The 14,364-nt window shown below is 38.9% G+C and overlaps 1 protein-coding gene across 7 annotated transcripts in view; it reads right to left on the bottom strand.

Annotated features, from left to right (window-relative positions):
• BCHE (butyrylcholinesterase) overlaps positions 1–14,364 on the bottom strand; it is a 46,645-nt gene that overhangs the window by 18,637 nt on the left and 13,644 nt on the right. For 6 of the 7 annotated variants that reach the window (XM_032446555.2, XM_085513678.1, XM_015872027.3 and 3 more), the window contains one exon: positions 7,895–9,416. In XM_032446555.2, coding sequence (XP_032302446.2) covers positions 7,895–9,411 — 1,517 coding nt within the window. In that variant the 5' untranslated portion in view covers positions 9,412–9,416. Of the gene's footprint in view, positions 1–7,894; positions 9,417–12,547; positions 12,635–14,364 lie in introns of those variants that run through there. The other variant, XM_015872026.3, reaches the window with a different exon arrangement.

Genomic DNA, 14,364 nt, shown 5'->3' with positions numbered 1-14,364 from the left:
CTCATTTCCTCTTTTCTCCCCTTTGCCACTTCCCCGGAACAAGCCAATCTCCAGTCTTGAGTAGTAAATTAGAATTTGTACCACAGAGTTTCCATTCCTTGTGTGAAACTCCTCAGTAAGACTTCAGATTAATGTTCCAGAATCAACCGGTAAAATGGGGTTTGCAGACCTTTTAAACTCCAATTTCTGTCTTTTGATGATGAAACAAGGACTAAGCTGTAGAAACACCACATAGAAGAAGACTATCCCAAAAAAGAGGATTAAGTGCGTGCGAACACTAATTAGAACTTCAAAGTGACTTTTGCTACCATCTCTTTATGTATCTGTAGTTATGATTTAGGGAAAGTAATCTCTAATTCTAGATTATCTGTGAAGTATATTGTTCTTACATGCGAACCCTCTTTACACGTAATTTGTAAACAGGTTAATACATGCATTACACTGTTCACAGATACTTTCACCTAAAAATACCCCTTAGCAATTATCTGAGATATCTTTTTCTTTTATCTTTCCATCTGTTTTTTGTCCTCTCTTATTTATGTCTTTTCTTGTTCACCTAGCCTCTTGCATCTGTTAGCATCTCCCTCTCTTGTCTTCCCATCTTCTATACTTACATGCACTACATCAAATGCTAAATGATTTCCATCCAAGCTTTCTATTCTCATCCCCAATTTTAGGGTAGAAACCATTCCACGATTTTATCTTAACTCTTGGAACAGTTGTATCTCTTAACCTCTCTCTCTTCCCCAGAACATACCTAAGCAGGCTTCCTGCAGGGCTTGGGTACAGCAGGGAAGCACATCTGGTATGGGTTTCTTTACATATCTCTTAGTCACAAGAGTAGGTAAGAATTGCATTCAAGACATTTCCCCCTCTTCTTGCACATGGTCAGCCAAAGGCAGCATAGTTCTACTAAGACCCACCTCAAAGAGATTCTTCATATTATTTCTTCACTTCTGCCTGTGTACGAGTGTTTGCATCTCTGCCTACATCTCCAGACACAGGAAGTTCACCTTCTACACCTTCAGCACTGTGGATTATCACTGGTGGTTTTGATCCTGCAAACTTTGACAGTATTTCAAAAGTATCTGCAGTCTTTTCAAGCTGTGACTGTCACTGCGGTAACTGAGAACATGTCAAAACTGATTTATAGCCCCCACAATTTAACATGGAGTTAAGAGCTGAGTTAGAAATCATTTTAGGAGCAAAGAACAGAGTCTCAGATGGACAAAAGAATTCAGGTGCTTAATTCCAAAATAAGTCATCTTAGAGAAACCCAGACTAATACAGTTTTCTGTGCAAAGCTGAAAAGGTTATAGCAGAACTCTTTTTTATTTTATTTTTTAATTGAAATCCGCTGATTTAATCATGAAGCTTTTTAGTTCTCCCATCATCAGGAAGAGAATCTTTACCCACTGCTCCTTTCCTGGCAATTGCATTAGAGCTCACTCTCTTCTGTAAGGCATTGCCAGTGCTATACTCAAGGCAATGCTTTGCTTTATAGTTTTAAGTTTTAGTTTTACGACTCGTTCAATTACTCCTACAATATTTGGACATTTCCTTAATAGATGTTCTCATCTCATGTTTGGAAATAATGATTTGACTCATCTTTTGCAGAGAACTAAATCTGTATGGATAGAATTGCATTTGCTGCACATATGAAAAGCAACAAGACATCTTGTAATTTTGCAGTATTTGCAATATTAAGCCAATCTAAACAATTTGTATCTCAGGCCTCTTTTCAGAAGATGACTGAATCAAATATTCTCGTTTTCAGTTTTGAAATTCAATGACAGCTTGTCAGCTTGCAAGCCAGAAACAGAGATGACTGCCAAGAGAGTCTAGTTACTGATTTTTTTTTCATGATGCACTATTTTCAAATGTATTGCTTCACTCGTTTCCATTACAGTTTCTGAATACAAGAATACATATGGACTGTGGAAAGATGATGAGCCGCTTTTAAGTGCTCCAGAAATGAAAGGTGGAGAAATAGGTATAGTGAACAATAGATTTCCCAAAGTTAAACCATTTTTTACACATGTAAATGTCTTCCACAGTATTTTTTCACATCTCACTATTTCCATAACAGAGAATGTGAGAATGCATGCACTGTTTTGAGTCAAAATTAAAGCTTTGCTTTTCACCAACACAGGGAATGGAAGATTTTCCTATCACCAGATGGCTCAGTGGCATGTAAACCTTCTTAGTAACTGAAATATTTAAAAACTTGAAGTGGATGGAAGGTTTATTTTATCTTTTTTAATTTCCCAGTATATCCTTCCCCTTCCATACGCAGATGATATAGGTCCCCAGTTCAGTCTCTTTTTTGGACTCTATATGAGGCTGTTGTTCTGGTTCTCACTGCTCTGAAACTACTATCTATAAACACGCTGTGATAAGTTGGTAACAAAAGCACTGAAATTTATTATACGTCTACCAGTGGAACATCAGGAAAAGGCAATAATAACCGGGCAAAGTGCTTCAGAGCTTTACTGGGACAATCAAAGCCTCACAAATTCCCTTAAAACATAGGAGGAAATATTTCAAAGGCTTCACTTTATAGAAAAAGCTGCAAAGATTTGTTTAAGCAGATGTAAAACTGGCAGCGGGACAAGTTTTGCCAGTTTCCTTTTATCCAAAACATTTTTCACAAAGCCTTAAAAAATATTATCTCTGTACATTCCACTACAGTCTTGAGTTCATCTGATTTGTCTATCTCCTCATCAGTTTACGTCACTTATATCTAAAAAATGCAGTTACCAAACCTAACAAATAAAGTAATGCAAAAAGCATAACCTAGCAACCACTGATTTGGGATGCCATATATTTTTTCCTGATAAATAAAACTTCCTCTTACCAGAGTTAGTGGAGCATTCTGCTGGTCATGATTGATAATACCTGTTAGTGTCGCTTGCTTTCAAAAGCTTTCTCCAGAACATCAAGAGTGCAGCAAAGAATTTTAGAAGCATCTCAACATAAAAATTTAAATTCATTTCTATCACTGCAAAATTCACTTAAAATCAAGTTTGCTGGGAAGCATTCAGAAGGCCAACAAACTAATCTTTTCAGTGAACTTCACCTATAAACAAACATGATTATATCAAGCCTGAATCAACCCTTCCATATAGTACCAACATCACACTTCAGTTTTCATTTAAATACAATCTGGCTGTGTTTCTTTGCTTATCCAAATTTTGATGATTAGATTTCTATTCAACGTTATTAAGGCTACTAAGTGATGCTCATCTGCCAATAGTCTTAACACAAGAATCGGATGAGGAGATCCTAGGTGAGGGGAAATGGAATAATCTTAAACCCAATCAATTTTGGAATCTGTTCTTTTTCATAATATAAATATTATGCTTGAATTTTATTTTATTTTTTAAAGAAAGCACCACTAATTACCCTCTTCTCTCCATGTCTGAGATTTCTGAGGGAGCAATGACAGCGTTGCTCTCTCAATGCTCAAGCATATGCCAAGAAAAAGCATTGGATGATATCATGGTAACAACACTAAGAAAAAGCTGGGTTAATCAGCTGAACTTGCTTGATACTGGAAGTACAGCCAGTAAAAAATTGCTTTGATTTTGAAACAGCAGGAGCATCTAAGCCTCAAAGCTTTTGACAACGAACCCCAGGAATTAAATGGCAGTTTGGTAATCTTTGCCTTTCTCTGCATTTTAGGGGACGTTAGCATCCACCCCACACCCAGTGGCACTCTGATCAGCTCTCTCAGAATAGAAGATTGTTCAATGGATGGATCCATGCTCTTTTAAACACCGAATCAGAGCATAGTACTTTTCTCCACATATAGCACATACCTGCAGAATCTAACAGCTAACCTGTTCCACTGATTACTTAGATATGCTCTAGGAATAAATCACAATCATATTTCTCAGAAGGAATGCTGGAAATGTGCAGCTGGAGGGGAAGATAACCACAAAGCCATCTGTCTTGCTAGAACACTGCAGTGAGTGTCCACCTGTATCTACCTGCCAGCATTGGGGTAGCTTTAGCTAGAAATAATCCTAAGGGCTGAGCCTAAATGTTGCTACCAGGAATCCCACAGGTCTCCCTGTATTTCTGAGAAATAGAATCTGTTCCCAGACAGAGGTCAAATCTTTTCATCTGACCATTTTTAATCCAGTTGCTCAAGTGAGAGTGAAAAAAGCAGTTATCGTTTGAGTCAAAGTGGGGGCTTGTAGACCCCTCATGAGAAACACAGAGCCAGTGGCAACCCACATCAAGCTGCTGAGCTAGAGGTGAGCTGAGCTGGGTCTTCCTGGCCAGAAAGCATCAAAATAAAACTGACTTTTACCAGTTCACATTAACTCTATCTTATATCCTTACTTTTACAGGCTGTTCTTCCCTCTCTTGTACGCCTGAACTTCTGAATATTAGCATATTAGGTCAACCACCCTCATTAAGACTTGTGCTGATATTTCTGATTTCCATCTTTTTTTGCTCAACTTCTCCTCATCTACTGGAGACATGAATAGTAATTTTTTCCCCAGATGCTTGTCCTTTGATCATGACAGAGTTGTCTATAAACATTACATCAAATGGGGCTTCCCCATTTCTATATAAATGTTTACTGTGTGTTCAGAGGTGCTGGAGAAACAACAATCAGCTATTCCTGTTGGAGTCACTAACAATTTTTATTCCCTAACTCCTTTTACACTATGAATATTAAACTTAATAAATCTGCAGTCTCAATGATGAGAAAAATAGCACATAAAAGGTTAATAGTGACCAGATCATTTACTGGTACATAAATTGCATGAGTGTATTTTTGACCCTAATGCCGATGGTTTTTTATACTTGTGTTGGAAGCAGAAGGAGGGGTTATTTGCTATTTGCTGTGGAAACCATTTGAAATTTGATCTGTAGGCTAATCTAATTACAGTGCTAATGATAATCAGATGAGATGTCTGGACTGATGGCTAAAGTCTGCTGTGAACTCAAACCTCAGAGAACTTAATTTTAGCCAGCTACAGCAACAAGGATCGTATACTCCATTTTGCACAACAGGTAATTGAACTTTATATATGTATGAACATATACCATAGAATCAGAATCATCTGAGTTGGAAGGGACCCTTAAAGGTCATCCAATCCAAATCCATTGCAATGAACAGAGACAAGCGCAGCTCAATCAGGTACTCAGAGCCCCGTCCAGCCTGATCTTGACAGAGCTGTAAACACTGTTCCGCAATATCTTATTTAGACCTAAATTTCTCTTCTGCTAATAAATGATTCAGCTAAATGGAAAAATCTATGCACTTTGGATGGCTGATATCAGATCCTGGTTGCAACACATTATAAGGAGTCACTGCCCTTCAATGAGAGCCTAAGTGACACCAGCAGTGTTGTCATAACATCTCTCCACAATGAGGCAGTTGTTATCAAGCTTTGCCTGATCTCATCATGTAGACTTCATCTTGGGAATCTCTCACCTGCACTCTGGTATTGATGAATACACAGCTCATTTCCAAAACATGTGCCTGTGCTGGATGCATTTATCTGCATTAGCCTTTCACTCATAATTCATAGGGAGTGGTACCTCCAGGTTCCAAAACGAGAGGGAAGCAGGAAGAGCTCTAAGATTACATTTTGCACTTAATTTTGGTAGAATTAAATCAATATCAATATATTATGCTTTTGATGAGTATATTCACCTGTACGGTCATTAATCTGAGTTAAAATGCTCATAATTTACAGTAAATATATATGTATATTTCAAGATCCAATACATAAATGATATAGAACTAGTTAATATAATTAATACATCAACATAAAAATACACCCTCTGGAAAATAAATAAACCAACAAGTCATAAGCAAATCCATTTAAAAAAGGTTTGCATATTAAAAAAAAATGGTTAGCTCACCACTGCGTGTAATCTAAAGGGGCCACAAGGGAATTCAGCAGCTGGGCTTCCCTCAGGCTGGTGCCAGCCAGGAAACGTGGTGGTTTTGGAGCTGAATCAGAGCCAGCACAAAAGGGAGGACTGTGGGATTGGGGCAGATCAATTAACCATCATGCATGGGCACGCAGCAGCTCCTAGCATAACAACATGGTCAATGCAAATAACACTTCCCTTGGATGAGTAAACAGGGGAATATCAGCTTGAAATAGAAGACAGATGACACCTGTAATTAGGACTCATTGGGGATGACAGTGTTTAATTCTAACAAGGAAAGTTCCAACAAGGTGTTGATGAATCACAGTTCCGAAAGAGAGACACAGTTATTATTCAAGCCTTGGAAAAAAATGTGAAACAGTGAAAAACTCGAGAGTATAACCTGTTTTGTTCAACAAGAAAAAGGATTAAGGGTTATTTGAATAGAGCCTAGAATTCTCTCTGCTTGGAACACAAACTGTAATACAAATCTCAGAAACTGCCAAACAAAATTTAGCATCTGTGAAGTTAAGAACTGGAATAGGCACATTCTGATCAGACACAGAAGTTCTTTTTATAGCTGTAACTGTATTAAGTTAAAAGAACCTGCCAGTGCTTGTGCTGGATTTTCTATCACTGGAAATGCCTAAATCCTACCTATGTTTTATGTACAAAGTTGTATAGACCCAGTGAGCATTATAGTCTCTTCTGATGTCAAATCTCCTAAGAAAAATAATTAGATACTGTCCCAAAATTAATTCTTCCTTTCTAAATCTACATGTCCTTCACGAATAAAAAGAAAGGTACACCATGGCATGCAGAATCACAGAATGGCCAAGGCTGGAAGAGACCTCAAGGATCATGAGCCTCCAACTCCCCCACCACAGCCAGGGCTGCCAGCCCCCACATCTAATACCAGACCAGGCTACCCAGGGCCCCATCCAACCTGGCCTTGAACACCTCCAGGGACAGGACATCCACAACCTCTCCAGGCAGCACTTCCAAAACCTCACCACTCTCATAGTAAAGAACTACAATACAGGATGTTAAAATTTAAACATTTTTAAAGAACAAATTAGGCATTTGATTCCATATTTTCACAAGCACAGTTTTCTTCATGTATAATTAGGAGAGAATGCAAACCAAGCTTCTGAGAAGACAAGATAGCTCCCCCATTGCAAGAGGCTTGCAGCCTGGAGACCCATTGTACATGGCTCTGGTAACAGCTGTTTTTCTTACTGCTCTGAAATGTTTTCATTCCAAACTTAATAGTACACTGAGAGAGTCCCAGGATGCCACCGTGCAGAGCAAGAGCTGCCTCACTCTTCTCCTGGACACCAGATAAATAGACTGAATGAAGGGCTACATTTAATCCATTTCAAACATCAAAATGAAATATGTTTATTTGCTTCTTATGCAGGCTAGTACGTATTTCATTTAAGGATGAGCCTAATGGAAATAGCAAGTGATTTGTTATCGTCTTCAGTGCAACTCAGGATTATACTTACAGTGCAGATGGGAACATAAAGCTTTCTGAAAAGAACATCCAGCAAACTGAATCATTTCATCTTGTGAACATAATAGACCTCCATGTTTACACGTGCGTGGTCTGAACAAATTACATATTACAGCTACGTGGGCTTTGCTCTTACTTCTACAGTTTAAGGCCTTCAAAATTTTAGCAATTTTATTTTTAAAACTTGAGACCATTAACTTCCTTTGCAAAGGCTGCTACCATGGTAAAAAAAAATGTTTTGTACTTGCTTTCATAGAGGGATGGACATTATTCTCTTAAGCTCACTCATCACTGTGAACTACTAACAACAGTTTATTTTACTAAGATGGTGCTTTTATTGTAACTAAGACAGGAATCCCGGGTAGCTGAGCAGTTAATCCTGCCTCATCATTCTGAACAGACCATCAACACAGTTTGAGTTCTTCTGCCTGTGCAATAACAACCATCTGACCAACCAGACTTCTACAGCAAACTTACCCAGTTTTTGCAAAACTTGCCCAATATCTTAACATGGACCGGCTCAAGATTTCTTCAGCTTTGGTGTAATTAACTCTTCTTTCTAGAGGCAATCCGAACACAAATTCAATCTCATAACCGTGCATTACTCCCATCCACTCTGGCCAAGGGAGCTTTGAGGATCGATGTTCAAAGAAGTAAAAGAACACATTGTTCCCTACTTCTGCAATCTTTTTGGCAAACTCGAGTGCAGGACATATTATATGGTAGTCCCCAATAACATCATCCATGGCATCACGGTAATGTTCTGGCTTTTGCTCATTTTCCCAATCCGTGTACTGAAAAATGATAGATTCTATAGCAAGTGGGCTCGCTTGTGGAAAGGATAGAGTTAAAGCTACTTCAAATTGTGTTTTATTGATCAAACTATCACTGTCCTTGCTGAAGCCAGGGACTCCATATACTAGAAAACTCGTTCCTTCATCTTTGTTAACACCAACCAAAACCTGTGTTTGCTTGAAAATGCCATTCTCAATCAGTGTTTTTGGCATGTCCATGAGAAAATCACCATCCACAGATGGACAAAAATAAATGTGTAAAAGAGAGAAATATTTTACTACATAAACTTCATTCTCCAATATGTCCTTGGGATCCTTATCTTGGAGGCAAAGAATTAGCTCTGTCTCATCGTTGGTGGGACACTGAAGTTGTTTAGCTAAAGCTACTGTTCTCCTTCTGGCTTCAGATGCTGTAATTGCAGCCCAGGGGGCATTTGCAGATCCACTTTCCATGATGGCTCTTGTGAATAAAGGATAGCTTTTAGGAGAAAGGACATGGTAGCTGACAGAAGCCGAGCCAGCACTCTCTCCGAATATAGTCACACTTTTTGGGTTGCCTCCAAAAGATGCTATGTTCTCCTGGACCCACTGAAGTGCCAATCTTTGATCAAATAAACCTGCATTTCCAGGAACTTCCTTGTTTCCTGGCAAAGCCAAAAATCCTAATGCACCAGTTCTGTAGTTCATGGAAACTACAATGACTCTTTCTACTCTGGCTAGAAACTTGCCATCATAGACAGGTAGGGAAGTTGACCCAGTCTCAAAGCCACCCCCATAAATCCAAACCATGACGGTTGCATTCTTCGGCTTGGGAGAAGGAATCCATACATTAAGGTATAAGCAGTCTTCACTTAGGTTAGTTTTTGGATTCCACATCTCTGTTCCAGGAAACCCAGGATAAGATGTATCTATAAGCTGGTAACAGGAGTTCGCATGTTTAGTTGCATTCCAGATACCCGACCATGGCTCAGAAGGCTCTGGTTTTTGAAATCTCAGTCTACCAACAGGTGGTTTTCCATAAGGTATTCCAAGGAAGGCTGTCACAGTCCCTCCCAGTACCTGCAGGTTTGTCCCTCTTACTTTGCCTTTCTTGGTTGTAATAATATTATCTTCAGGCACTACCTTCCTGATAAACATATGTAGGAGAAGAAGCCACATAAGAAATTTGGCACAGATGCTCATCCCATTTGCCCAAACCATGATGCCTGAAAGACAGGAAAAAAGAAATTCAGGATTATTATTTCCATGCATTAACATCAGAGCGAAACTTGTTCATTCAAAAAGGATGCAGATCATCCCAAGGGTGCTTAAAATAAGATGGTGCTTCAGCACAAATCTCAAGCAGTCTTTAACATACCCTGTTAGTCTTGTTGTAAAAGCTATGTTTAGGATTTAATGATTAGTACAGTGTTACAGAACTTTGTTACTAAAGATACATAGAAGTAAGGAAGTTGGATCAGAGAATCACATAAGTGGTCATAGGTTATATATATACAAAACACCAGCAACCTCACACTGCCTGCAACAGGTGACTTCACCACTTGTATTTCCACCAGCATGATTAGTGGAACATCTTATGGTCTGTGGCACAGAAAGCTGTGCCCAACGAACCATTTCTGTGCCCAATGAACCATTTCTCTGCCAGGAGTTTCTTTAGCAACTTGAATGCTCAGATAAATAAGGGCAGATAATAGATATCACTAGCCACAGACTTATACACAAACATGCATTCTGGGAACATGGGGGCTGGGGGTGGTGAGATGGGGGGAGGAGGAAGAGCTAGAAAGCAAGTTTTAATCCAAGGATTTCCAATTCTATTTAAGCTTTTAGCCATGTTCACATCACAGCATGCGCCTGGGCTGATGCAAACCATCAAGACCACACTGCTGTGAACTCCAAGCATCCCTGGGTGGTCTCACTGCCCTACCCATATATCTTCAGAGCTGAAGGTGTTTGAGCCACTGTTCAAAGGGCCCCTGAACTGAGTGCCAGCTCATGAGTTTGACTGGGTGACTGCAAAGAGAGCTACACCAAGACCTAAATGAAATATCTCTTGCAAGACCTTATTTCCCTAGAGCAACGTAACCAAGTTCATAACTATCAAAATCACTACAAACAGTATATTTCTATGAGTTAAAATTAACATTTAAAAACAAAACCAAACAAAAAAAAAACAAACAAAAAAAAAAGTTTTTTTTCTTTTTTTTTTTTTTATATTTACCCTGGTTGTGATTCATAGTTTAAGGATCGCCTGATCTTTTCTCCCTAAGAACTAAGTAATAGCTAACATCATCTTAAAGTAAAGCATATAGATACTACGTACCCCATTTAAGCACACTAGTAGACCTATTTACCACAGCCTTTCCAAACACCCTTAAAAATACCCAGCATCAATCTCTCAAATTCAGAAAAATTGCATTTACATAAATCTATTTCTATGTCTTACATATTTGAAAATGCTCAGCAAAGCTTTCCTCTATTTTTTCCTTATTGCCCTGTTGTACATAGCATACTCTGTCCAGCCACTTTAATGAGAAGCACTTGTCCTTAAATGGAATGAGGCTAATTTCTGTGGAAAGTACAGCTATGTGCCCGAGATGAGCTCCCCTCCCTTGTTTGCATACTGCTAGAAACAAACTAAGAAAATAAAATAAAAAAGGAACAATTTGTGCAACAAGGTTCTTGACTTTGAGAGGGCAGCAAACATACAGATGAGAACCATCAGGGTCAATTGCTCTAGTTTTAATAAAGACAGACAAACAACAGGTAAACATCAGAAAAATAAACATGTTATTATATTTTAATTTGAAAGAAAAAGAAAAAAAAAGGTGGTGAAAAAGGATAATAAACTTGAAGTTTTAGTCTAACACTCCACCCAACCTTAAGTGTGGCATGTAGGAACCTGTCCTCCTGAACACCAAATCTCACAGAGCTGTCGTGTCACCATGTGGTCCAGCAGCTCCTACAAAGTCCCCATGGAGTTCCCCTCACTGGTGCCTGCTTATTTTTTGTCCGTTCATTCCCATAACTAAATCTTTTAAGAGCTGGATTAGAAAAGCCATGTAGGGATTAGGGTAGGGCTAAGCTCTTTGCCCCCCATCTCACACTCAACCTAGTAATGGTAATAGTAGGAAGTATGCATCAACCACAAAGCACTGTGAGGTGGAAAAAGTAATTAAGTCCATCATTTCAGTGACATTTTCTCTTCATCACATATTCATTTCCAATTCATGACCCTGGGACTGAGAGATAGCAACAAACTGGAAATAGTAAAAGGTTTCAGTGTCATTACCAAGAAAACAAATGGCAATAAGAAAAAATAGAGTTGTTAAAGGTCCTGAGGCTTTTAATATCTAAATTGTAATTAAAGTAAACTCCCATCTGCCCTCTCCAGTAAATTAAAAAAAGAACGGGACAGGAATAAAACACTGTAGTAGCACTGCAAAACACACAGGTGTAACTTTTGATCCCAAAGGTAGAAATTTTAGAAGAAAAAAAGAAATAAGCAAAGATTCAGTTCTGAACCACCTCTCCAACGATCTCTGCAGTAGCATAGATGGCATTTTAAAAGAAAAGCATGAAACAGATCAAGCTTAAAACACACAGAAGTTTTATACAATTGAATGAAGGAGTCTGCCTACTCTCACGTTACTCTGCTAATATTGACAAAACGTAACAAGGGCAGTTTATTAGGATACCTTCGATATATGACCAGTAATACATTTAATAAGGTTTCTCACGCTGCATTAAAACAAACCCAACAATGTAAACTTAAGTTTATGCTGAGAAATGTTACATGAGAAAAACAAATATCACGTATTACTATGAAAGTAAATCAGCAGCAGAGTACTCCAGCTCATCAACCTTAGCAGAGCAGAGATATATCATGTAAAGCATTTGCATTCATTAAAAAGCCACTTTTGTGGTAGTTTTCTCCACCAGAAGTTAAACAGAACATGCTTTTATATTCTTATTCCACAGGGGAACACAACTTATTTCAATGATTGTTTTGTCTCCTCACAAATCTTTACCCAGCCACAAAGAAAAAGAAAAAAACTACATAAAATAATAAAGTCACTATTTAAATAGAGAAGATGGCTGAATTAATAAGTGATTTCTGGCTCAGTTTAATTTACTCAGCCCAGGGTCCCTTAAATAACACCAAGGTCTGATTCGCACGCCTGCTTACTCGTTCCATTTGCAGAGGAGAGTATTCCCAAGAGAGCAACAAATGGGCAGAGCAGAGCGTTTTAAAAGATCACAATCCCCGTGCAAATCAAGCGAAACTGTAAATTACCCCTGGCAGACAGAGACGTGGAAACAGAGAATCACTTACCCCACTTCTATTACAAGAACTACAAAGTTTTAAAGGTTCGGGATCTTTGAATACTTCAGGGAAAACGCAGTGTGCAGCTGCTGCTCTAAGCCCGTAAATTGGACAGTACTGACATTATAATCAACTGTTTCTGACACAAAGCTCGCGAGAGTTGGCAGCAGCAACTTGATCTGCAGGCAGCATTCCCTGCTAGCCGACATCTGCTCCAAGGCACATTGTACTGCTGGGGAAACGCTACAAAGGGAAACTTCTTTTGGGGAAAAATCAGCTATCCACTTCTATAGGAAAGGAAAGAGGCAATAATTTGCTTTTAGCACAGGGCAACGCTTTGATAATCTGGGAAGATCAACGGATTTATAAATACATTAAAACCCTGCCTTTCTTTCTTTCATTGTGCACAGAATGCTGCCCATACCTCTTGATTTTTTTGCTGCTGTACCGCTCAGTGTTTGTACACTGTGAAAGTACTTCAAGTTTTTGTTTTCGCTGTAGCATAAGTCACTATTTTTGGTTATAAGCAACTGTTGGCAGATAAAGGAGGAGTGTCTGCTGTGCGGACATGTCAACAGCTGGCAAGCATCACTGGCATTACTTGACTCACTGCCATCTGAGGGCTACTGCTGAAATTTGCTCTGCGCGGTCCTGGCTTTGCAGTGAAGAACTGCACCCATATGGCATCACACAGTGCCTTCTCTCTCAGAGTTAAAATTAGAAATCACCACACTGCTTACTCTATGGGATGTCCTCCTTTCACCTGAGCACGTTAAGTGTTGTTTCCATCAGAATGCATGGCTGGGGGTGCCAAGCCAGTGTAAGTGCCAGAGCTGTCAGGGCTGCTTGTAACTCCTGCTGGGTATTCTGTCCCCAACTGGGAGCAGGACCCATGGTGTTGCCTGTGATGGAGTTGATTATGTCATTTGCAGACATTTTGAAGTACAGAAGAAGGCAGAAGAGAGAAGAGGAAAGGAGAAGCTAAACTGTATACACCATGCTTACAAGATGTCTTAGCAAACTTATGTCCCTGAGCTACCACATGAAACCATGCCTTGGTCTTGGGGCTCCCAGCCCTGAGCTCTCTAATGCCTCTCAAAAGGAAAAAAAAAAACACCCCACTTTTCCACTATTCAAGGTTTGCTTCTACCATCAGCCTTTTCTTCCCTTTAGAGCTCAAAACAATTACTCTCCCTCTGCTTAATAATCAAACTAGAGCTACATTTCGATTACACAAAAGCAATATTTGGCAATGCATAGAACAGAAATAAAGCAGAAATAAAATGTATGAAGTTTATAGACCTTAACGTGGAGACCATAAATGATTTTTATTATTATTATTATTATTTTTTAAAGAAACTAGCACATGAAATAAGTGTTTTAATAGAGGAAAGCTCAAGAAAGCACTGCCATGTGGTTTATGCTGATAGTTTTATCTGTCAGATATCTGATCCTGGAAGTAGACTGTAAATTGCAGGGATATGACCGTGTGAGAGAATATATCCCAGTCTAAACCTAATTCAGATTATAAAGCCCCCAACTTTTAGTGTTGAAGTATCCAATATAGTTGTTAGCTTGAAATTTAGAATTCTTAGCCAGAATCTGGAACCAGTTCCAGAGGCAATCCAATCCCAGGTGATTAAAATGTTTTAAGGGCAGTTTCCTGTGTGAAGCACTATGATTTGCTATCTAAACTAAGGCAGTTCCACATGTTCTCTGACATGCACTGACTTTCTCTAATGCCTCTTTCAGGAGCACTGCCAGGTGACACACATTTACTTCATTACTGTAACATCAGAAAAAAATGAAACAAAAGCCCCAAATCT

The sequence above is a fragment of the Coturnix japonica genome, chromosome 12 (assembly GCF_054131305.1).
Source record: "Coturnix japonica strain WE chromosome 12, WE-NBRP24, whole genome shotgun sequence".
Lineage (NCBI taxonomy): Eukaryota > Metazoa > Chordata > Aves > Galliformes > Phasianidae > Coturnix > Coturnix japonica.
Note: the sequence above shows the minus strand (reverse complement) of the source record. Positions and strands in the feature narration are given on the sequence as shown.